Consider the following 27,171-nt stretch of genomic DNA (forward strand, 5'->3'; position numbering starts at 1 on the left):
CACACATCTTGGAAAGAAAAACTACTCAGGTTTCCACCAGCCTGGATCACTGTAGCATCCAACTACAGCTAAGCAAAGACATACAAGCCCAGCATTTAACCCCAGCACTAAACCCCAGAGACTAGGACATACCTAATACCACTCCCCTCTCTGCTAATGTAAGCATCTAGCCAACAAGGGGGAAGGCTTTTGCCAACACTGCCTGAGATCACACAGTAGGTGGAGCAACACCAGGTGACAGCAATTCCGCAACCATAGGGGCTATAAAAGAATGACTGCTTCCTTCATGCATTTTGGCTCTTGTGAGTTCTCAAGCTTTACAGCAAAAGAATAAATGTCAGATGGTTCCCTGGAGGATATATTTCATGACTCTGCTGTTGTCAAGGTACTCTTGAGAGGAATGCCTTCAAAGGTGAGTAACAGTAAAATGCCACACACCAGTCCATCTGGGCTTGAAACCTTGCAATACAAAATGACAGTGACATGGGAACCATGGTTCACCTCTAGTTTGTATAAAAGATGAACTCAAAGTAAAAATCAGCAAAATATTTGTGTATACAGAGAATATTCTCAAATGTGTAGATGGAAATGGTTAAGAAAAGAATTTTGATACCAACAGGACTGATTTTTATCATTGATTTTAAAAGCTGTAGGACCACAGATGGCTCTCTGGACATGGGTCTATAAAATCCAAATTCCTAAAACAATAGAAAGCAATTTAACCCTTAATGGCTTGCAATTTTTCCTTCTTCCATACTCTCAATCCACGAAAATAAGGGAGTCACTTGTGATGACAAATTTGCTCCATCTTCTCCAGTCATCCATTCAGAGCATCTTGAGTACTCTCTATATCTCTCCAAGCCCAACCCGTTTTCTTGAGGATGGTGAAGATTAAAATGGCAACAACTTGGGTAAGAAACTCCTTTGCAGAAAAAAGGGTGTCCATATCAGAAGACAGTACATGTTTTGCAAATCACTGGTAAATTCCTGTGATGCAACAGCAAAGACTAAAGATGGGGCCAGAAATAAGTTGAATCATCCTAAGGAATATGCCATGACTAAGACATTTCCTCCCCTTGGAACTGGCCCACTAAATGCTCATGACATAGACTTTAACCAAGGCTTCCTAGTTACTGCAAATGGAGGATGCTGCTACTGATGATGATAATGACACTGACAGGAGCTAATATTTACGGAGCATTTGATACATACAGGGACTGTTCTAAGAGCTTTCCATGTATATATCAGATAGTCCCGATAACCCTATAAAATAGGTACAACTATTATTCCCATTTTACAGATAAGGAAACTGAGACACAGAGAGTAAAGCAACTTGCCCAATGTGACACAACTTGAGGGGGGTAGAGGCAGTCTGATACCAGGGTTTGTGCTCCGAACCTCTATATAATATCAAGTCCATAAACTATATTCACTCACTTACTCACTCATTAATTCAGTCTATAAATATTTACAGAGTACTTAGAAATTCATGGACATTGTACTGGGTGCCAGATAGTAACCCAGTCAAGTAAACACAGTCCCTGCCTTGTGGAGTTTATGCTGAATCTATGCCATTAATAAAATAATTACATCAGTTATTATTCCAGGATAGATAGATTATTTAGATATAAGGTTCCTAGGACAAAAGGAAAGTAACTTGGAACATAATACCCTCATCAATTCTGAGCCATTGCCTTTCTGAAGTGTAGATGTGCTGTGTTGATGTGGCCAAGATAACTTCTGTAGATACTGTATAAATTATTTCAATCCACCACTCACTCTACTGAATCTTTTCAGTACCTAACTCAAAATGCAGAGCAATCTGGGTGCTCCTATGAGTATTCACACTACAGAATTAGTCTAAAAGTTGGTTCAAGAAGGCCTTTCAAAATTCACAACTGCAATGGAAGTGCAACAAAATTAATCTCAGGTCAAAAAATGCTCTTAGTATCTGCATTCAAGACTGTTTGACTAAGTTTTTAGATAACATGTAGGTGCTGAGCAAAGGATGACAGGGCTACATGTACAATGACATAGCTGAGGGAGAAGGTTAGTCTTTGAGAGATCTTGGATCCACACAAATACCAAGGGCACAATAAGTCCTACAATACAGCAAGAGTTTTCTTTGATAAAACCACCTTCAGCAAATGATATTAAATGAATAAATAGTAAGCAACCGGAATGTCAACACTCTAAGACTATTTTCCTGCTAAGCATAGCTCCACACCTATAGTATTAAAATTAGCACATATTTTCATATACTATATATGTAATATATATGTTTAAATTCATTGTAACTTAGCACAAGCTCAGAAGAAAATGCCTACTTAACACTGTGTAAAATGAACTCCTCACATTAGGAAGTCCAGTGACTCAGAAGGATAAAATGACTCAGAAATGCTGGTCTTCTATGGTAGAAACCATGGCATAATGACAGAATCATAAGCTAGTGTAAATAATGGCAGGGTTATGTAACAGTTTAAAAGGAGGAGGCCCCATAGATTCCATGCGCACATTTCTCTGAACACAGAGCTTCCTGAAATTTTCTTCAAATTCACCTTCTATGTCTTCTTGATTAGGATATTATTCATAAATGGTATCACACTAGAAATCCTGGAAAACAGAAAATTTCAGAAGCTTTCTCCTGTTAAGTACAAAACTTGGAATGCATCATGATGACTGATGAGTGAGAGTCTACTATTATACTGCTGTTTTGAAGCTGATTAAGGTGAAAATGTTCAAGACAGTCTCTCCAGCAGGAGTAAACTAACTGTACAGTAACTTGCTTGGGTACAGCTGAAGTGCTTTATTCAGAGGCCATTTGTCATTGCTGGAGAACATGACCTTACCATTTGGGTTCAGTTCCCCATAGGCTTTTTATAATTCATGGGAATAAACAACTCATCCAAAACTCCTTGTTAGATTAAATGCTGAAATTCTCGCCCCCAATCCAACACATATTTTTTAACAGTGGCTGGATGCACAGAATAACACAAGCTCCCTCCTAATTCCCTAGTGAATACCCTAAGGTAATTCCTTGCAGCTGGGCTGTCCTACTTGTATGAAGAAATTGGCCTGGTATAATACAAAGAAAATTTGTCTAGGGCTCAGGGAAGTCCTAGTTCTGCCACCATTATCCTGACATGGGGCCTATTCAAGATATCACTTAATCTAGAGGAGAGTGGCATTAGCTGCAGAAGAAGATCCTTTCAATTGTATTTTCTTATCTCCCACAAGAGGATTTTGAATCATCTTTTTTTAAATATCCTTGGATACTTCTTCCTGAAGACATCATGTCTCACATTGAGAAAACTGTTTCCAAATCAACTGCTCTAACACTGTTAGAGAAACACAGTAGATACAATATTACCAGATGTACTGAGTTAAACAGTATCCTCTCAAAATTCATGTCCACCCAGAACCTCAGAATGTGACCTTATTTGGGAAATAGGGTCTTTGCAGATATAACTAAGACAGGATCATAATGGATTGGGGGAGACCTAAATCCAATGACTGGTGGCTTTAAAAGAAGGTCACGTGGAGCTGGGCACAGTGGCTCACACCTGTAATCCAGCTACTCGGGAGGCTGAGGTGGGAGGATCCCATGAGCCTAGGAATTCAAGACCAGCCCAGGCAACATAGTGAGAAGTGATCTATGAAAAATGTCAAAACATTAGCCAGGTATGGTGGTGAACATCTGTAGTCTCAGCTACTTGGAAGGCACAGGCAGGAGGATCACATGAGCCCAGGTCTTTGGGGCTGTAGTGAGCTATGATCACGCTGCAGCACTCCAGCCTGGGCAACAAAGCAAAACTCCCTTCCTAAAACAAACAAATAAACATCCGTGAAGTGAGTCAAGCATGGTGGGGCACACTTATAGTCCCATCTACTCCAGAGGCTGAGGTGGGAAGATCACTTGAGTCCAGGAGCTCAAGTCTGCAGTGAGCTATGATTACACCACTGCTCTTTGGCGTGGGCAACAGAGAGAGACTCCATGTTTTGTTTTGTTTTTAAAGGAGTCCATGTGAAGACATAGAGACACAGAAAGGAAGGCAATGTGAAGATGCAGGCAAGGACTGGAGGGACACATTCATAAGCCAAGCAATGCCAAGGATTGCTAGCAAGCACCAGAAGCTAGGAAAAAGCAAGGAAGAATGCTCTACAGCTTTCAGAAGGAGCATGGCCCCCCTGACACCCTGATTTCAGGCTTTCAGGCTCCAGAACCGTGAGAGAAAAACTGCTGTTTGAAGCTACCCAATCTGTGGTACTGTGATGGCAGCCCCAGGAAACTAACATACCAGGTAACCCACATGAACTAACAGTAATGTATACCATAAGAGTATAATAATCACAATCACAAGAACTACCAAAACAACAATAAATCCATACACAGTCAATGTCAGTTAGTTTTAGACAATAATCACTATTCTGAATGCTAACCATTTATAGATCAATCTTCTCATCCCACTCAAACTTACCATAACACATACATGAGATTCATCTTCAGAGAACCGAGATTTTACCATTTTAAGGCCTTTTTCAAAAAATCTTCAATGACCATGCATTTATCTTAGACAGATATTAATAAAAATTCTGGCTCCCTATAAGTTTTGATAGAGAAGAAAATAAGTATTTATAAAGATACATATATATATATCCACCCTATACTATCCTATAGCAATTATTCAGTAGGGTTGGTGAAAATTAGTTTAATGGAAATGCTTTACTTCTGTGTTGACATTTACTCATCAGTCATTTATCCCCTTTAAATATGGTATGAAGTCTCGGAGTGGGATGGGGAGAATCTTCCATGTTACGGATCCACTACCTTTACGTTACATAACGCTTACTACTCATCCTGAATCAAGGCTTTCACGGTATCCCATTAATCCTCTTACCAAATTGGTTTATTTCTCTCCAAACATGTTTGGTCCTTTGGTACCTCCATGGTTTGGGCATTTTTTTTTCCCCCCCACTCCATTACTTTTGTCTGAAATACCTTACTTTCCTATCTTTAGTTAATCCAATCCTAGCCAGTCTTCTAAATCTAGTTCATATCCAGGGAGCCGTCCTAGACCATTATCTCCCATTGTCTTCTGACCTCACTGCTTTGCCAACATCACACTCACTGGTGTACCGGTACTTCTGCTATTATGTTTACTCTGTGTTACTTATTTTATAATTTCATTTTTCATAAAAATGAAAAATGTCTCCCTAACTGAATTATAAAGTGTCTGAGACCAGAAGCCACACTATGTTAGAATTGAGCATAATCTTTTGTACAGAGTTGATATTTAAATATTTGTTAGTTGGCTAGAATACATGTGACATAAAAATGGAAAGTTTAAAGTTCCACTTCAGCATGAATAGTAGTTAGCACAATCTGACTAACTTCTCTCAATATTAAAACAGAAGACATTTCTGAAAAAGGTCAAGACAAATTAAACTATTGGCATAAATTTTTCCCCTATAGAAGGTCATTCTATTTTGAAAACCATTTTGAATGGTAATAATACTGTACAAATAAACTATCTTCGGAATTTAAGCAATTGCTTACTACAATCAGCTATATTAAATAATAATAGTGTTTGTACTTCAGTCAATAAACTAACAAATTATTCATTGAGTTCCCAATTTGTACAAGGAGCTACAATAAGATCTACCAGAGGAGAGATGAATAAAAGACCAGGCAACTCTTCAACACCTAACAGTTTAACGGAAGAGACAGACTTTTAAACATTGTGCGAAGCAAAAGTTAATAAGCAATACAATATAGCTAACCCACTGAGCACCGTGTGTGACTAATTTCAATTGGTAGGGCTCAGGAACCATCTGCCAAAAATAAAAATACAAACAAAAAGATAACATTTGAATGAGGTGGGGAAGATAATTACAACTTTGTAGACCAAGATGGCAAAGCAGGATTCTGGGCTATATGCAGAAAGAGCAAAAAGTATAGGTAGGAAAATTTACTCTCACCCCATATCTTTACCTTCTCTCAGCAGATGACCTTGCCTGCTACCTCACAGGAAAAAATAAAAGGCAATCCTCTCCTATATCGCAAAACTGAATGACACTTCTCTCTTCTTTCCTGCTCTCTCAACTGTCCCCATTCTTTACCACAGCTAACTTTTCCAAACTGTTCAGGACCCTCTTGCTGCTTGTCTCCTGCCAGATCTTGCTCCAGTGCTCACGCTCTTTCTCCTGCTCTTTGTGGCCACATTTTTGAAAGAATGGTCTCTATGTCTTATCTCTACTTCATCTCTAATTCACTATTCAGCTGCCTAAGTTTAACTGTCTCTTACATCTTACACAATGTGTTCTTTTTGTTCAGTACAATAAAGTGAAATAATGATGTTACTTTCTGATTTTACACTTTCTTAGTTTTAAAATAAGTTAACCAGTATTTCTTCTTAAAATTTATTGGCTATAACCAGGAAACAGAATATATACTCTCTGACTAGGATTTCTCATGTCTAAAAAGTAAATTATTAAAACAGCTGAGACTAAGTATTTTCAGTAAAGAGCCTGTTATTGTATTGATCAATGAGAATCCTGAACCTTAAACATGCTGTTCTCTCAGTGTATCTTTCCCTAAGTTAGAACTCTTTCTAATTCTGTAGATGAGAAGAAGTAGGGTGTGCAATTCATCTTCCTCAACAATACAAAGGAAGTACTTTTAAGGAAATTATTTCATATAAGCCAGGGTCCTCAATCTTTTTCAGAAGATTGGAGTAAGTTAAGGTTTGATATCTCAGCCCTATACTGACATACTTGGAAAGATGGACCCTGCCTGATGCGCTGCTTCCCTGGCAGTTTCATTTACTAAAAGAATAATGGCTAAGACGGTTTCTCCTCTTGTATACAATAAATAGCTAGAATTCTCCATAACTTACTTTGCTCATCTTTCTTGCCTTCAAAGCCAAATTCATCAGTATCCATTAAGCACCTACACTAACTTCAAAAGTGCAACAAACCACTCCTATGTTAAATAAACCTAAGTTTTTCCATGGACAGTGAGCATTAACGCAAACTATCCTATAACTGTTGGGTAATGGAGGGATCTCTGTTCATCTTCTCATATTTCCTTTGTAATGAACACTTCAGAAGTCCATTGAAAAATCTAATGATCTCCCTTTATCTTTTAAAAATAAATTTATCTCATACATGCCTCTCCTTTTAAAAATGGCTCTCCTCAAAGTAGACAACTTTGTATCGTAAACTTCTATCTACCTAAGAAACAGAGTTTACAGATCTACCAAATGTATTGGATATTACAGAAATTTCATAAATACTTGTCACTAGGCTGACTTATATTTAACAATATTGTTAATAGTCCCAGAAAGGCCACCAAGTAAATGTTTTGACTAAAGATCAAATAGAAAACTTTAGGTCCACTAACATTTGTAGGGGCTGGGGCAGGATTACAAATGGAAGCCCACATTCCATGTTTACATATTTAAAAGTTACAAGTCCAGTTGAACTATTAAATAAAATATGGTCTCATTCTCCAGTCTTGACAAATACACCCTCCAACAGCTGGAGGTACAGGTTCAAACTTAGAGTTCTTAGTCTCCTTGAAATTCCATGCCATATTGTGGTGACACAGGGGGCCAGCCCACCCCGTTCTCTTTCTGTTCCCAGTTTTGTCAAGACTTTGAGGGGCCTTGCACTCAAGTGTGGACATCCTGTCTACTGCAAACTGCTACCTCTTTGCCACCTCTCGGGCCTAAGAGTATATTCACTGGTTTTATCTTCCTAAGGACACATCTAGGAAAAATGTCAGTGAAGACTCTGGAAGCAGGTTCTGAGCAGTTTGGGGCAGGAAATTCCAGGGTCTTGGTAGGGGGAGGATGGAGTGGGAGAGAGGGAGGACTTGGGCTGATCACATATATCCCCCTGAGCCCTCAGATTCTTTACCCTATGGGGAAGTGTGAGCAGAGCAGAGCCTTCTAATTCACAGGTTCTGAAGCAGGGTTTCTCCCGCCCAGGACTAAAGGCAACACTGGATAATTTAACAAATGGAGAATTTACCAAATCAGTCTTGTTATATACTAGTTGAAATTTAATACGTAGAAAGATTAAGTAGGTAAATAAAAGCTAAAATTCCAATCTTTAATCACTTCAGTTCCCCAAACATCTGCAATCAAAGGGTCTAACATTTATGTGGATCTATCAACAGACTAAACCTAGATTCTGTGCTTTTTTTCACAATTTCATACAAATTTACAGCATTCTATTCAGATGCTAGAGGGAGCTGGAAAAAACAAGAAGCAGAAGGAACAAAGAAAGAACACAGAGTATCAAAGACAAGATCAGACATGCAGACATAAGGGAAAGCATTTTCTTCCTGTTCTGTTGCTTATGTGGCAAAGTTTAAGGCACCATGATTAACCATCTGATCAAAGCCACTAGCATCACAGCTTGCTCTCACTAATGCAGATTCATGGAGTTTACTCACTGGCCTCCAATTGCCCCCATCCTAGCCACTCTGACAGGGTAGGTCAGGCTGAACCTTGTCAGCATTTAAGTGGATACTGATGATAGCTCTCCCTACATTAGAATCTCTTACCTCACCATAATTTGCTACGCTACAACTTTTATGCTACTTAGCAAGAAAATTATTCTGTTAACTTGAAAAAACTAATAAATACATACACATACTCCACAGGAAGGGAAGTATTTCAACTGGAAATCTTATTTATGTGTACTTACTGAGATTGTACCATTGTCTAGACCTATGGACAGTCTTCTTGTTTCCGGGTTAAAAGACATGCATGAACATGGAGCTGAAAGAAATGAACATGTTGATGAAATTAACAAAACCATGATTCTCATCGATTCAGGAGTGCCTAACTAGCTAAAAGTGTGGGGTTGTATTTTCCCCACTATCTCCTGGAAAACATTTCATTTAACACCCACTCACCAAAAAATAAAAACAGTAATTTTACAGCTACCCCATAGTTGTTCAGTTATCCTTTTAATGAATATAACAAATAAGATATTCTCAAACTGGGCAAGTTCCAAGGGGCTTGGTCTTGGCTGGGTCTGTCAGTATGGAGTCTAAATTTGCTTGACTAGATTAACAATACTTTGTGCTGTGTAAGGTTTCTGTTACCATTCTCTCTGTACCACTCCAATTCCATCTTAAATAGAAATAACCTATCCTTTCTGAACCAGACAAACAAAAGAAAGATCTTATTATACCTCCACCCTCCCCACCCACATACAGACACATACACACATGAGTATAGAAGTCTATTTTTTGATTCAGAATTGATTTGGGGCGTGTGAATTAACAGGAGTTTTTTGCTGTTGGCCTTTGGGGGTGTGCTGGAGTCTGCTGATTGAAAATGACTAAGAAGGATTTGTCTCAATCTAAAAAAGAACCAACTCATCATAGGGCTAGGCACTGTAGGAAAGAAACCAGGTGAGTCAGTACACCCATGCCTGGACTGGGTCTCCCTGTTCCGCAGGACTGACTGCCTGAGTAAACCTGAGCCTAAGTAAATTAAGTATGCTTGGAAGCCACGTATGGTCAAAAAGTGCTTACTAAACAGTCGGCTCCTAGGCCCCTGCCTTCTCTACCTATGCTTGCTCCTAATTGCTTCCACTAAATAGGGGGTCTTTTGGCAATTTACCTAATACTGAAATATTTAATAGTTGTTCTGAAGAACCGAGCACAGTTCTTCTATGTCTCCCTTCATATTCACAGAAGCCATGTAGATCATGAACTACCTATTATCATAATCACAATCAGCATCAAATATTTTTTATTCATACTTTTCACAGTTATGATTAGATGTTTTACCCAAGGTTACACAGGAAACAGTTGGAGAAGGTTCAAAGACATCATTCAAACATACAGTCCCATTTTCAAACAACCTACTTAGATTATTTTTAAACTAAAAAAGAACTTCAAGTTCTACTGACAGTCACTTCATAAACATATCACTTAGTAACATATTTTTCATTCTCTCTAAAACGACCCTGAATAAAACAACAAAAAATCTTCTAAACTGCGTATTTACTTTTTTCTAATTTTCTATGATATATTCAGAAAATAAAAACATACTAAAAAGAACTTTCCCCTAAAACTTCCACCAGTACAACAGACTATCTTCTTTCTACTTAGCTACAAAATAAAACCAGATTCCCAAGAGCACGCTGCTGAAAACAGCATTCAAATGATATTTAATGCACTGCCCTAAGAAAGTCAGTTTTATTGCCCTTGACTTGTAAACTATGTTGGCACAATTTCTATGCAACACTAAGATGCCGGGCCTCATAATCCCATAACATGTGTGCAGAATTAAAATCTAATCATCTCATGGAAAATTAACATGTTAGCTGAAAAAAAATCTAAAGAAAATACACTGGGATTACAACTGTGTAAAGTACATACACACATACGTACAGGATACATGGAAAAACTATTCTTGTGTTCAAATGACAAGATTATTTCTATAACACTGTCTTTACTCTTATTTTGCCATTCCTGTTAAAATGAATTTTAAATATCTCATAATTTATGAAGATGTAAGTATGATCATATGAAGCAAAACTCAACTGCAACCCCAAGGGGCTAGTGACTAGCCAGGAATAACCTTATCATTTAGCTGCCCACTTGACCATCTAAAAGTATTTCCTGTGTGATTTCCTCCAAAGTCCATATCCAGTTATGCTATAATTAGAAAACCCACTGAACTCTGAATGTGATTTAAAATACTTTTTTACAACACTGCACAGGCTACTCTTAAATCTTCATTGCCATTCCCTTATTCCTTGTTTTTTCCACAATTTCTTATGTTTCTTGTTATTCTTTCGAGAAAAATTTATAATATTCACTATGTTCAAGGCAAGTCCTACAATGATATATAAGGTATTATTGCTGCCATCAAGGAATTAAAAGAATTTATAGATTGTAAAACCAATGGTATATGGGAACTGTAAGACAATTTCACCCTATTGGTTCAAATCATTTTATGCATAGTAAGAAACACCACCATATTTCAGAGCAAAGAACTGTTCCTATAAAAAATGAATTCAGCAAAGTTTCAGAATACAAAGTTAATGCACACAAATCAGTAATTCTGCTATACACCAACAATGACCAAGCTGAGAATCAAATCAAGAACTCAACTCCTTTTACAGTAGCTGCAGAAAAATACAATAAAATACTTGGGATTCCTAACCCAGGAGGTGAAAGACCTCTACAAAGAACACTACAAACACTGCTGAAAGAAATCACAGATGACACAAACAAATGGAAACACATCCCATGCTCATGGATGGGTAGAACCAATATTGTGAAAATGACCATACTGCCAAAAGCAATCTACAAATTCAATGCAATTCCCATCAAAATAGCACCATCATTCTTCACAGAACTAGAAAAAACAATCCTAAAACATATGTGGAACCAAAAAAGAGCCCATATAGCCAAAGCAAGACTAAGCAAAAAATAACAAATCTGGAGGAATCACATTACCTGACTTCAAACTATATATAAGGCCAGTCACCAAAACAGCATGGTACTGGTATAAAAACAGGCACACAGATCAACAGAACAGAAAAGAGAACCCAGAAATAAACCCAAATCCTCACAGCCAACTGATCTTTGACAAAGCAAACAAAAACATAAAATGGGAAAGGACACCCTATTCAACAAATGGTGCTGGGATAATTGGCATGCCACATGCAGAAGAATGAAACTGGACCCCCATCTCTCACCTTACACAAAAATCAACTCAAGATGAACCAAAGCCTTAAATCTAAGACCTGAAACCATAAAAATTCTAGAAGATAACACTGGAAAACCTTTCTAGGCATTGGCTTAGGCAAAGACTTCATGACCAAGAACCCAAAAGCAAATGCAGGCCAGCTGCAGAGGCTCATGCCTGTAATCACAGCACTTTGGGAGGCTGACATGGACGGATCACTTGAGGTCAGGAGATTGAGATCAGCCTGGCTAACATGGTGAAACCCCATCTCTACTGAAAATACAAAAATTAGGTGGGTGTGGTGGTGCACACCTGTAGTCCTAGCTACTCGGGAGGCTCAGGCACGAGAATCGCTTGAACCCAGGAGACAGAAGTTGCAGTGAGCCAAGATGGCACCACTGCACTCCAGCCTGGGCAACAGAGCAAGACCTTGTCTCAAAAAAAAAAAAAACAAACAAACAAAAGCAAATCCAACAAAAACAAAGATAAATAGTAAGACTTAATTAAACTAAAAAATCTTCTGCCTAGCAAAAGAAATAATCAGCAGAGTAAACAGACAACCCAAAGAGTGGGGAAAAAAATCTTAGCAATTTATACATCCAACAAAGGACTAATATCCAGAATCTACAAGGAACTCAAACAAATTAGCAAGAAAAAAAACAATTCCATCAAAAAGTGGGCTAAGGACATGAATAGACAATTCTCAAAAGATGTAAGAATGGCCAACAAACATGAAAAAATGCTCAGCGTCACTAATGATTACAGAAATGCAAATCAAAACTGTAATGCAGTACTACCTTATTCCTGCAATAATGGCCATAATCAAAATTCAAAATATAATAGATGTTGGCATGGATGGGGTGAAAAGGGAACACCTCTGCACTGCTGGTGGGAATAAAAACTAGTACAACAACTATGGAACGCAGTGTGGAGATTCCTTAAAGAACTAGAAGTAGAACTACTGTTTGATCCAGAGATCCCACTACTGGATATCTACCCAGACAAAAAGAAGTCATTATACGAAAAAGATACTCACACACGCATGTTTACAGCAGCACAATTCACAACTGCAAAAACATGGAACCAGACCAAATGCCCAGCGATCAACAAGTGGATAAAGAAATTGTGGTGAACCATGGAATATTACTCAGCCATAAAAAGTAACAAAATAATGCCATTCATAGCAACCTAGATGGAATTGGAGACCATTATTCTAAGTGAGGTAATTCAGGAATGGAAAAGCAAACATCACATGTTCTCACTCATAAGTGGGAGCTAAACTATGAGGATGCAAAGGCATAAGAATAATACAATGGACTTTGGGGACTCGAGGAAAGGGCGGGAGTGGGGTGAGGAATAAAAGACTACACATTGGGTAGAGGGTACACTCGTCGAGTGATAGGTGCATCAAAATCTCAGAAATCACCAGTAAAGAACTTATTCATGTAACCAAGAACCAACTGTTCCCCAAAAACCTACAGAAATAACAATAAAAAAAGACTGCTTCTATAAATGAGCATAAACAAAAGAAATGTGAGCAGAAATCTTACTGTTCTACAACCCATATGCCTGAACCCAAGATGTTCTAGACAGGGGAGTGTCAGAGTTTGAGAGCATTAGCTCCCAGGCACATCCAAAGGCATAATCACCACTTCAAAGAGGCATTTTGGGAAAATACCAGGCAAACCTCTGTGTGTGTGTGTGTGTGTGTGTGTGTGTGTGTGTGTGTGTGTACATGTGCATGCAGCAGGTGAGACGTACAACGCTCCTCAAACCATTTTCCAACTGTGACACTCCCACAGGAACAGGCCTTGGATTGACCCCGGTAGGTCCAAAGAAGCAGAGAGCAGATTCAAAAGAATATTGATCCCCAGATTTGTTGTTACAATAAAGTCTTCCTTTTCTTTTATGGATTAGAGAGGCAAACAGATTGACACAGAGATTCTTCTAACTTCAACTCACCAGAAATTAACAAAAAAGCAACTAAAAAAACTAGTGCTGTGGCCCATACAAAATGGGCTCCCAGCCATGAAAGACAAATATCAAAGGGGCAAAACTGTCTGGGGAAGGATGAGACACTAAAGTAAAGGTAACTATGACCCAATGGCAAAGGGAATCCTTTGGCAGGAAGAATAACGGGAAGCGACAAACAAAATATGATTTAAGTACAATATTTTTTGTAGCTAAGTTGTGAAATATAGCTACAAATATTTGTGATGCCTCACAAATGAGAGCTCTGCTTTAAATGCTATAAAACGAATAATTCATAAGACAATAAAGTAATAATTTGTCTCTATGAAATCTGAATATGCAAATTACAGGCAAACTGGCTGGAGACTGGTCTACTCCCCACCTTAAAATTACTTTCTCTAAAGGGTGAATGAAGTGCCTGACCAGAACCATAAAATTATAATACAGCTGCCCTCTACTGACTTCCTCTATCAAAACTGCATTCCTGAACTCCAGATGAAATAAATACAGCATAATAGAGATTGTGAAGATATATTTATTACCCCCACTTTTAACTGTTTCCCCATGAGAATAACCATAGAATGAAATGTGTAGGGTGATGCCATTTGCCAAGACTTATCACATATATCATGGTATATGCAGGTGGCCTGAGACTTCTTTACTAACCCAATAACTGAAATTCAAGGCTTTGCCACTGGTTTTGTTGACATTATATTCTAGTCTATATTTTCCCCAACATTTTTATTAAAATCTAGGGAAAAAATGATTACGGTTTTTTGGTAAACAGTACAGGACTCATTTTCCATGTTAGCTGAATAAGATTTCCCGTCTACCTTTTCTGTTTCAGACTAATGACAGTCAAAAGAAATACAATGGAAAAGTTTTAGGAAGCAATGAAATGCACAAATAAGATAAAGAAGAAACTGTGCAGGTCTATGAGTAATGTAACCTCTTATTCTCTTATATTAGTATCAAGACTTTGGTTCTGACTGGCCTGTCAGAGTCTCACCTTTAAAATTAGATACTTTCTTTCCTTGAATTCTGGGTATTTGGTAAAATAATAAAGAAAGAAAAAGAAATAAAATAAAAGTAAACACTTTCATAACACTGCGTGTTTAGTAAAATGAAGTCTTTGTAACTTAAGACAAACATTCAGCTTAAAATTCAGTGAAAATGAAAATAAAGAGACGCTCCAGTATGGGCGATTAAATTAATGGCCATATAATTTGAAGGGAGGAAACCACAGAAGACACAGCCCTAGACAAAGGGGACCCAAGAGATCATCATAAAATCTCAGCAGTCAATAAATGGATTAGAGAGAAAGTGACTATTTGCATTTCTAATACTTCTATCTCAAAATTGGTATTTTTTAAATTGCCCTTGTTTATTCAAAAAACATGTACTTAAGAGGAGGAAATCCCAAAATATTTCAATTTGGGAGGAAAGTTTTCTAATTTCTGTTACTTACACCAATAATTCTTTCATTTTATGACTAATGTATTTTCTGTCCTTTGCTGACCAGCTGAACTTTGCTCAAATAAACACAAGTTTCATTGAAGGTTAAGCTGTGGATTTCAAGCACACTGCTTTACAATGCTAAGGGCATTATTTGGCAGGAGACACTAATCTTCCTCATGAGAGGTTCTGGTTCAAACTTTAAAACTAAATAAACAATGGTGACTTCTGCAAATAAAACTTCAGGTGCTAACAGTATCCTGGTGAAGTTGAATGTCAGGATTCCACAAGAAGAGGGTCTTCAATAGAGCTTCCAATGAGCAATACACCCCGACAAAGCAAAAATTTAATTCATGGACACTATTTCATTCAGCCCTGTTTATAACAGAATAGTATTTATTAGATTTGCAGTACTCAACACATGTTTTATTTTATTAAGCATACCTATACTTAGGACTTCAATTTTCTAGCACTAAAAACCATTTTACATTTAAATCCAACATTTTATTTACTCTACTAACATTAACTATGTAGTTTTCTTTTTATCTAGGCTCAGTAATATCAGCAAAGTGAATTAGAAGTGGTCACTCCCAGACAAGTTTTAAGTTACAGTAAAGTTATCTAAGTACACTAAATTTTAAAATGCCCCCTCAGATGAAAATCAAAGAAGAGTATGCTAAATAAATGCTGTACTTAATCAGATTAAATAATATCTAGCATGTTTAGTTTGGATAATCTATGCTTTCCTTCATTTCCATTAAAAATGAGAAGTTCCTCAGGTACCTTTTTCTTCTTAGTAAATACAGATTTAAAAGATCACATTACATTATGGTTTATAAGAATATGAATAGTAAAAACAACAAATTACACATGGTTCCATAATAAAACCTATACCAAGAAGAAAGCAATAAATGGATCAATACATTTCACAACCAGGAACCCAGAGGTTTTTTGAAATAAGGTATAAATTAAAACAACAGAATGAGCAGATCCCAAGTATATACCTGTTCTCCCAATCTGCCAAGAAACTCTCTCAACTGAGTTAAAGATGTTTAAATGTCAGGAAAACAATCACCACCTTATAAAAGCAGAACTGCCAAGTTCATAATTCTAAATACCTTTCTATAATACCACTAATATGCCCACATGAACTTTCCCCCACTCCAAAACACCCAGCAGAGGCGGAGGAACAAGCACACACCCCACCTCCACAGTCTAAAGTTACCGAAAGTCCTCCTCACCAATGGGAAAACTAACACTTCCAACTCACTTACAAAATAACTCATTTCCATTCCAGATAAAGGCATATACACACATTAATCAACTTAATTTTCCAAATCCCCAATTTTAACTTATCTGTTAACTGAAGATTACGGTCCCAATAAATGAGAAAAAGAAACCAACTCAGCTACAACCCCACAAAGTAGCCAATTTTTCCTAATAACTCTGGGTTAATATCAACAATGGCAGTAATACTGTTAAACATCAAGAACCTGAAGGCATTTTACAAATAGTTATTTGGTATATCTAATAACCAAAATATCTTTGGCAAATTTGAGAACAAAGATAACAGTTTATCTGTTAGGCTTCAAAGCAGAGAAAATGTGAAGGACTTGCCCAAAGTGATTCAGCAAATTGTAGCAAAAATGAAAATCAAATTTCAATTTCCTACCCAGGCATAGGATCTAACCTACAAGCCATTTTGAATACTGCAATTGAAGCAATACATTTTTGGAGGTTGAATTTAATGTAAATAATAGACTATGTTCAAATATCCTTTCCATAGAACTCTTAACTAAGATTATTTATTATTCTTAATGTATTCCCTACTATTTAAAATGGCTTAAAAAGCAGATACAATAAAACCAAACAATAGAAATAAGCAAAAAGAAGTTATGACTAAAAGTGTGTGTGCGTGCGCGCGTGTGTGTGTGTGTGTGTGTGTGTGTGTGTAAACAGAAAGAAAATTAAAAGAAAGATCTGTTAAGAGATTCAGTTTGGTTTCATGTTTCACATTATCAATAATGACGAAGTACCAGGTCCTAGGGCTGTTGCTCCCAATCTTTTCTGCCTCATAATACACACAGAAAATTATATTTGTAAAGCCACTGGAATAAACAGAAGAGACTAGCCCTCCCTCCATCCTCTTCTCCACTCCCCTGCTCAGCTAAGGGAATCAGTTCTCATGTTCTAATGTAATCCATTTAGACCACACCAGTAGGCTGTGTCACATAGGCTGGGAAGTTCTGCCTTTGAGACAGCGAAGAGTTCCTGGCCCTCATTCTGAAAAATATTCCACCTTTTTGCTCCTTCATAAAAGGGGCAATGCACATTATGGTAGACGATTACTTCAAAAACAGCCATAAAGCACTTCATATAATGTACACATCAGTGTAAGCTGAGGGCACATTTCTGCAGAGGGCTAACACAAAGTGGGAAAACTCCAAATTTAGAGGAATAATCAGACTAACTATCATTCATGCTGTTCACCACAAATAGCCTTTCTCTCAAACAGGCTTTTGATAAAAACTGGGAAGCAAGCAGTTCAAAATCACATGTTTCAGAGAGGCCTTGAGTTCCTATACTTTAAACATTAACTGAACAGATGGTAGGTATCCATACTTGTGTGAAAACTGAGCGGCCCAACCACACGTCAGACTGGGCAAATGCCATCCCACCAGGCCAAGGCAGAGAACTGGGAAGGTCACAAGGCAGGTCATTTTATTGCTACATCAGGTGTGCCTCTTTATTTGTAACTACCTTTGAAAAAATGAAAAAAAAAAAAAGTCTTGTTTGGCTTTGTGGAAAAATTTATAAACACTTAGGAGCCAAAGTAAATTCCATTTGCCTGCCCTGGCAGGAACAGAACCCACAGAGGGTTTCCAGTTCTCCAACACACCCGGCCTGAGGCTCCAGTCCTCTCAAGCCTCCTATTCACAACATCTTTGGCGGCCAAGTTGATCGATCTATTCTCCATACCCAGGGAGAAGTTGGCAATAAATGCCAGGCATGACATTCAATTATCTGATAAAGTAAGAAAAATCTCCAACTCTTTCCACCAACTCCTGCAAGAGGTTCCTCCATCACCTCTCAAAGGACAAAGGTCTGACCCCATGAATGGCAAACCTAGTTGGTAAAGTAAATATGAAATAAATCAACCACAGAAATAGAAATGCTTGTGCTTTTTACATGATTTTTCTCTACAGTGTGATCCAACTATGGTGGTTGAAATTATATCTATTAGAAGCCTGGAACAAATAATCACATTTATGACTGTAACTGAAACTTCCACTCTTACCCTGAGGGCCTGGTTTACAAGCTCATGCAGGGTCCCAGATGGGTGTGCTGTAAGTTGATACTGTCACAGGCAATGTGTAGCTACTACATAAGATACACGTATTCTTTTTTGAAAGAATATTTGATAAGGAAAAGCTCTGATTTCTCATTCATCCATAAAAATCAGCTAGCTTATAGCAAACTATGAAACAAGTCAGCAGTTATCCCCAAATTCTCTATAGAGAGTAGGGTTTAAAATGAACTTTCCATAGGCAGACTTGGTGACCATGTCCCCATTATGCCTGCTTCCCACATTACAACACTCACCACACATGATGGTTGGTATTCATTTAATGTCTGCCTTCCCCACCAGACTGTAAACACCACAAAGACAGGAACCCTCTGCCATATTTAACTACTACATCCTTAGTACACTGTACAATGTTGGATGTGGAAGAAACACTTAACATTTGTTGAATGAACTATCCAAAAAAATTAAACAAGATCAAATACTACTTTCTGCTTTCCTTCTTTGCATGCCCTCACCTTTCTCAGGCTATGTTAAGCTCAACTCTACTGTGTCACCAACAGGGCCATGACTCAGTCCTTTCATCATTAAAGATCACAGAGATCCAGGAAAAACTGAAAGAGTAGGAATTAGGAGGTGTACAATGAGGCCTGGGCTTAGTCAAATACTTGCAGTTACAAGTAATAGAAATCTGCTCAGGTGAATTTAGGAACAAATGGGCATATCCAATAAGAGAGAGGGGTATCTTTTGAGCTCAAATAGGCAGAACAGAGCCAGGATTCTCAGGGGATTAGGAGGATGAGGAAAATCTTGTGCATCACTTGCTTGGGCTTTCTCTTCATCAGGAGCCAGATGTTCTTCCTTCCCTGGTTCACCCTACATTTTCTGCAGATCAGCTTTTTTACTCTTTCTCCATGCACACAAACACCTCACAGCTCTTAGGTTTATATGTTCCCAGTAAAAAGGCCCTGCCCAGGCTGAGACTAGCATTTCTGCCTCCAAATTCTAAATTCCTGGGAAAATCAGATTGGCCCAGGGACAAATAGCCTTAACCAGGCAAGCTTGGTTTTTCCTGGCTCCCTTCTACGGAGGAGGAGCTTCTCAGAAAAGACTGGATAGGAAGACATCCCCATAGCAGTGCTTGTGTTTTTGACCACGATGTGTCTGCTCTTCTTTCTTTTGTCTGCAACTCCCCCAAGATCACTCAGCTTCATCACACTGCCTTTCAAGTTGGTTTCCTGTCATCAAACTTGGCCTTCACTATTTATTCTTTCTCATGCAATGCCTTCTCACTTCCTTCCTTTCATTAAACTTCAAATTCTTCTCAAAGTTATAATGCATTCACTCTCTTACCTGGATCACGACAAACACTGTATTTAAAAGGTATTTTAGGCTGGGCACGGTGGCTCACGCCTGTAATCCCAGCACTTTGGGAGGCTGAGGCGGGCGGATCATGAGGTCAGGAGATCGAGACCATCCTGGCCAACACGGTGAAACCCCGGCTCTACTAAAAATACAAAAATTAGCTGGACATTGTGGCGTATGCCTGTAATCCTAGCTACTCGGGAGACTGAGGCAGGAGAATCATTTGAAGCGGGGCGTCAGAGGTTGCAGTGAGCCAGGAATGCGCCACTGCACTCCAGACTGGCGACAGAGAGAGACTCCGTCTCAGGAAAAAAAAAAAAAAAAAAGGTATTTTAATGGACAAAATTAACAAATAAGTCATTTTAATAAATGCACAGAATATTTTCATTTTCTTCTGTACTTGGAATGCTACTTATTATGTAGTAGAATAAACACAAAATATGGTAATATTTGCTTTGTGGTATTTATTTTATAGCCTCTGAATATATTGTGCATTTTCACCTATTCTGAAACCAGTATCACATAACCATTATTTACAAATAATACTGAGTAACCTCTTAACAAAACACCTTTCAATAGGAAGGACTACAAAACAATTCCTTGGAAACTCAAATCTATTTCATGTTCTCTAACTGATTGAAATGTAGCTCATTTCCTTATGCAATAAGATTCTGCCTCTCTCAAGTTACACAAATCTTAAATTTTTGCCCAGGTCAATTACTATGTCATCTGAATGCATAAGATTCCTAGAAACACCAAAGCCAATTTCTAACCAATTGTGATGAAGATAAGTTTCTTTTTCACCTTTACACAGCAATAATCTTTTCAATCCCTTCAAAAGATTACTGAAATCATCTTGACCATATACATCTTGTTTGTCTGCAAATCCCTGGCATCTAGATTTGTGGCCTGTATACAGTAGATGCACAGTAAATATTTGATTGACTAACATGTATGCTTACATCCATATATTTATCAATCAACACTATATATGTGTGGCTTTACATGTGTTCATATAAACATGTACATAGATCATCAACATGTTTGCTATAATGTCACAAGACAATGTTTTCAAACCTTAAAGTATATTCAAATTATCTAGGGTTTGGGTTTGTTTGGTTTTTTTTGGAGACAGGGAGAGAGAGAGGAGGCATCTTGTCCAGGCTGGTCTTGAACTCCTGACCTCAAAAAATCCTCCTGCCTTGGCCTCCCAAAACACTGGGATTACGGACACGATCTAACCCGCCCAGCCTATCTAGGGACTTTGTTAAATGCAGATTTTGATTGAGTAACTCTGGGATAGAACCCAAGCCTGCATTTCTAATAAGTTCTCAGGTGATGCTGATGCTACTGGCCCACAGACCATACTTTGAATAGCAAAGTAATCCCTTCTTAACTCATTCAGTAGAACACCAAAGGCAAAGTATACAAATAATCACAAGGTCCTCTTTCTCAAAGTTCATGTTCAGTCATAAGGAAACTGGATGATAATCCTCTCAGGGAAACACATCTTTATTATCAGACCAAATCCTTCAATAAGTATTTACTGAGCACCTATGCCAGGTGTAAGAGCTATAGTGAACTTTAGTCATTCTTGCATATAGCTTACTAAATGATGAAAATGCAACTAAAAGCTTCTCTGTATCTCACTGATACCCAAATAAAGAGAGCATTACAGGATGACACCAAAATGTGTATATATTTGTATAGGGGGAAGGGAATGAGTTAGCAATTGCTTAGGATCTTGTGCCTTCATGAGGTTCCTATTAATGTTTATCTCAAGAAGATTTCTTGCTTGCCATCCTCAAATCCCCATCACTGTGCCCAGGTCAGCCTCTCCTATTTGCAGAGTCATGCGAGCTATTGATCTCTGAGGCCAAGTTCAACTTGCTGGATTACAGCCCTCCCTTATCTCTTACAGTTAGATACTGTGGCAGGTTTGATGAAGAAGCAAGACCAGAAAAAAGACTGGTTATATCATTTAAAAAACAGGAAAAAAGGCTAGGCGCGGTGGGTGGCTCACGCCTGTAATCCCAGCACTTTGGGAGGCCAAGGCGGGTGGATTACCTGAGGTTAGGAGTTCGAGACCAGCCTGGCCAACATGGTGAAACCCCATCTCTACTAAAAATACAAAAATTAGCTGGGTGTGGTGGCATGTGCCAGTAGTCTCAGCTACCTGGGAGGCTGAGGGAGGAGAATCATTTGAACCCGGGAAGCGGAGGTTGCAGTCAGCCGAGATCTCACTACCGCACTCCAGCCTAGGCAACAGAGAGAGACTGCATCTCAAACAAACAAACAAACAAAAAACAAGAAAAAAACCCTACAGAATTCTCTACTTTTCCATTTATCTAAACCCTCATCACTGCTATGGCTTAAAAAGAAAGTTCAGCTTGATCCCGTAACGTACAACAATATCTTCTAGAAGCAAAACAGGTAAAGGAAGGATATAGAGGATACAGTATTCAGAATTACAAGAAGTTTTTTCTTCCCAAAAAAAGGGTTGAATACTTTGTTCAGCTTGGTTGTTATCATCTATTTACTACAAAATTCTAAAGACACGTAAAGCCTCAAAGATAATTTGAAAATCATTTAAAATTATTATATCATTAATCGTCATTTGTTTATAACAAGCAAAACTGTTGTTTGAGTTATTACAGTATTCTTTTGCCAGAAGCAGAATTTTAAGCAAATCTACAATTTAGCATGAATTTATTTCAGCATGTGCTTCTGAAACTGGGATACTTATATCGAGAGATGAGGTGTACACTGCAGCAAGCCAGAAGGTATAGCAGTCCAAACAACAAACCTGGGGGGTTTTTCTACAATGTCAATTTTAATTAAGGTTTGAAGGGAGGGAAGTAAGGGAAATGTTTAATACAAGTAATATTAAATTTAAGTAATTATTTTACACTAAAATAAACATGGGATAGGATGCCCAAACTTCATTAATTTTAAAGATAAAAGACGAGATTGAAAAGAAAATTCCTATTTTGGGGGGCCAGCTCTTCTTCAGCTGTGGGGGAACTTCTGCCAGTGGAATAATCTACGAATCACACATATCTTTTCTTTTAAAAGTGTACTTGGAAGATTCATTATTTATCAGTGCAAGGACATAATTCTCAGATATGACCTTGGGGAAATGAAATCAACTTCTCATTAGAATGTTTCAATCCTAAGCAAATCCTTTTGAAAACTGAATGCTCAATGCTGAGCGTCTTGAATTTGAATAAATGATATAACAATAAGGCAAGGACAAATTTACTTCACAAATGTAATCACTGGACAAAATTCCGAATTGCCTAAGGACATACTTCATACAATAGCTGAACAAGAAGTTGGAAAAGAGAGGGAGACTGCTGTAATCAGAAAGCCTATGTGCTGTAGTCCTTCTTCCATTAATCTTATTCAGAAGCTATGAATATAGAGTCAATTTCAGAATAATTTTCTTACTTTACATAGTGAAAGCCTTAGAAAATCTAAAATGATTTAATATGGTACTTTTCATTATAATGAGAATCCCAACCTCAGTCTTCTCCACTTAAGAAGAAAACACAGAGAAGGCAATCTGGAAAGGAAGGAGAGTTAGGATATATGTCTGGTTTTTCAAGACAAAGATTTGGATACTTACAAGGCATTGCATGATATATGCTTGGCCAATACTGTCCACTGTCTCTCTTTAACCAAACACGAACTGTCCTACAACAGAAGAAAATATGTGCATGAAATCACATTATTCTTAGCCATGGGAAAATGCTGATACATAGAAAATAAACCTCTTAACATTATATATAGAGAGAGGCCAGGCGCAGTGGCTCACGCTTGTCCCAGCACTTTGAGAGGCCAAGGCAGGAGGATCACTTGAGGTCAGGAGTTCAAGACCAGCCTGGCCAACATGGTGAAACCTTGTCTCTACTGAAAATAAAAAAATTAGCTGGGAGTAGTGGTGTGTGCCTGTAATCCCAGCTACTCCGGGAGGCTGAGGCAGGAGAATCACTTGAACCTGGGAGGTGGAGGTTGCAGTGAGTCAAGATCACACCACTGGACTCCAGCGTGGGTGACAGAGAGAAACTCTGTCTTAAAAAAAATAAGAGAGAGAATATCTTAATATACATATGTATCTTAACCATAAATACATATAAATGAACACCATATATACCTGTCTAAAGATTCTATATTCCTTAAACTTGAGGCTTCACAAATTTAGAATTACATATAACTCTTTAAATATCATGCCACACGTGTGTAATCATGATAGTGTTTGGACATTATTATTTTCATTCTTGTTGTTTTGCCTTTCCAAGCATCTGACCTTTGCCCTTGACGGCTGGAAGCATTCATCTGGCTGGGGAACTATTTGGTTTTATTAGTGAAGGGACTACAAAGAGATCAAATGAAAAACTATGCAGTATCTGACATGAAGAGGATTATACAGTCCATGGTCTTGTAAGCCAAGCCATTGTCTCAAGGGAGTTTTTCCAAACATGCTCAAGTAATTATAAGCTCTGAGGCAGATTTTCTGAGCTAGGGGTGTCCGTGGGGCTTGCTGTGGAACAGAGGGGATACTGCACCAAAGGCTGTGAATGAAGTTCCAGGCCAGCAGCTGTAGAGAGACAAGGCAGACACCTAGGAGAAGCCAGAGAGCAGGCGCCAAAGACTCAACTAGCTGGGAAGTATCATGAGGTTCTGACAAAACAGAAAGGGCTGACCATGAATTATACTAGCCGTAGCATCATCAGCATATACCAGCAAGGCAAATACAAGTAGGAGGTTGAAAGGTATTATTCCGGAGACCAGAGGAAATAGTGAACATCAAACAGATGGAAAAAGTCAGTGTCCCACTGCCGGGGATCATAGGTCACACATCTCACCCCACACTCTTAAGCCATCCCAGGATTAAAAGCAGAGTGAGAAACTGAGCACTTTTATCTCAGAGAGAGCTGGATACTTCCTAAAGACACTGGACTGAGTTTTAAATCATATTGGATATCTGCCACCTGCGCCACTCCAGCTAATCAGGAGGTCTTCTATAAATAAGCAGGCTGGGCGCAGTGGCTCATGCCTGTAATCCCAGCACCTTGGGAGGCCAAGGTGGGCGGATCACCTCAGGTCAGGAGTTCGAAACCAGCCTGGCCAACATGACAAAACCCCGTCTCCACTAAAAATACAAAAATTAGCAGGGTGTGATGGTGGATGCCCATAATCCCAGCTACTCGGGACGTTAAGGCAGGAGAATCACTTGAACCTGGGAGGCGGAGGTTGCATTGAGCTGAGATGGAGCTATTACACTCCAGCCTGGGTGACAGAGCAAGACTCTGTCTCAAAAACAATAAATAAATTAAAAAATAAATAAATAAATTAGTAGTAGGAAGAAGACTAAACCAACTACAGATATAATAAAGAACATTTTCTCTGCACAGCCAGAAGTTATGATGTAATGATATGTAGTGGCACCACTACATATACATGCAAAATTCAGTCTTTTTGGTCAATTATATTAATTTGTGAGGTGAATAGATACAATGGTAAATAACTTATAAGAATTAAATCTATGCATACACATACTAATACAGCGATACGCATATCAGCATTCACTCTTCTCTTAAACAAGTTCTTTTTACAATACATGTTAATACAACATTGTTATATTGAGATTATTACCTCAATAAGAATCAATACCAGAGTAACATCACGGAAGATGGTGGAGTAAGACACTCTAAAATCAGTCCCTCCACTAAATCAACTATTAAGCTGGCAAGAAATGTCAGCTCCATCCCTATGGCAGGCAGCCATGGAGACTGTGGCTCATATTCCTTGAGTGGCCTGCTTGTACCAGGAAGTGAACATCGTCCTCCACAGTTTGTAGGGGGTGTGTTTTGATTTGTCTGGAAATTCACTGAGACATTGGAGCAAAGGCTGGCTATTGTTTCAAATCCTGAGGGCTGAAGGGCTTCCCAAGCAGTGTCTCTCAAAAGAAATTAGAGACAGAAACTTTTTTATCCTTATCGGATGCAGGCATTTAAGGAAACCACTGGCTGACAGACATAACAGAACAGAGACCTCAGTGATCACATACAACAAGGAATATAGTCTTTGCAAAAATAGTTTGGAAAAGTCACTAAACAAATGGATAATTACAGCACTCAACAAGTAAGAACAGCAACCTCTGGAGAAGGAGAATTGTATGACTTCCAGAATTACTGCATTATAATATTCTAAATGTCCAGTTCTTAACAAAAGTTGCAAAGTATACAAAGAAAAAGGAAAAGAAAAACAAATAAATTGACAGAAATTTTTACAGAAACTTGACAGAAATTCACAGAAAAAAAAGAAATTGACAGAAACCATCCATGAAGACACTAAAACAGGCTTACTATACCAAGACTTTAACAGTTTTAAATAGATAAAGAACAAAGGAAATCAGGACAAGGTTGTATGAACGAATGGGGAATATCAATAAAGAGACAGAAATTTCAAAATGGAATCAAAGTGAAATTCTGGAACTGAAAAGTACAATAGCTGAAATGAAAAATTCCATAATGAGGTTCAACAGCAGGTTTGAGAGTCAGAAAAGCCAGCAAACCTGAAGGTGGGACAATTGAAATTTCCCAGTCTGAGGAGGAGAAAGTAAAAAGAAAAAAGAATAACAAACAGAGCATAAGAGACCTATGGGACATCATCAAGTGTACCAACATATTCAATATGGAGTAACAGATGAATTCTCTATCTAGCTGCACTATCCTTCCAAATGAAGGGAAAATTAAGACATTCTCAGATAAACAAAAGTGAATGAAATTCATTACTAGTAGATCTTCCTTATAAGAGAGGTTAAAAGGAGTTTTTCAGGCTGAAACAACAGGATGGTAACCTGAAGCCATGCAAGAATTAAAGATTACTGGTAAAGGTCACTACACAAGTAAATATAAAAGCAAGTATCACTGTATATTTTGTTTATAACTCCTCTTTCTGTTTCCTAAATGGATTAAAAGACATATGCATAAAACAAGAATTTTAAGTCTATCTATGTAAACGGGCAACAAAAGGGGTGGGAACAGAGCTAACTAGGAGCACAGTTAATGTACACTAGTAAAAATGAATTGATATCAATTCAAACTAGATTACATAAATTTAGGCATACAGAAGAGAAAAATAAGGGAATCAAAATGGTACATGAGAAAAAATCAAACGTCAAAGAAGGCAATAGTGGAGAAATTGAGAAACAAAAAACAAAGAGATTTAATACATAAAAAATAAATAGCAAAATGGCAGAAGTCTTTCCTTATCAGTAATCACTTTCAATATAAATGGATTAAACTCACAAATTGAAAAACAGAGACAGGCAGACTGGATTTTAAA

At 38.0% G+C, this 27,171-nt stretch overlaps 1 protein-coding gene across 2 annotated transcripts in view; it reads right to left on the reverse strand.

Moving 5' to 3' along the window:
• WDFY2 (WD repeat and FYVE domain containing 2) overlaps positions 1-27,171 on the reverse strand; it is a 198,635-nt gene that overhangs the window by 100,837 nt on the left and 70,627 nt on the right. For both annotated transcript variants that reach the window (XM_030921875.1, XM_030921873.1), the window contains exons 3-4: positions 23,447-23,514; positions 8,716-8,789 (exon numbers count right to left, since the gene is read on the reverse strand). In XM_030921875.1, coding sequence (XP_030777735.1) covers positions 8,716-8,789; positions 23,447-23,514 — 142 coding nt within the window. The remainder of the gene's footprint in view (positions 1-8,715; positions 8,790-23,446; positions 23,515-27,171) is intronic.

This window comes from Rhinopithecus roxellana, chromosome 18, assembly GCF_007565055.1.
Source record: "Rhinopithecus roxellana isolate Shanxi Qingling chromosome 18, ASM756505v1, whole genome shotgun sequence".
NCBI lineage: Eukaryota > Metazoa > Chordata > Mammalia > Primates > Cercopithecidae > Rhinopithecus > Rhinopithecus roxellana.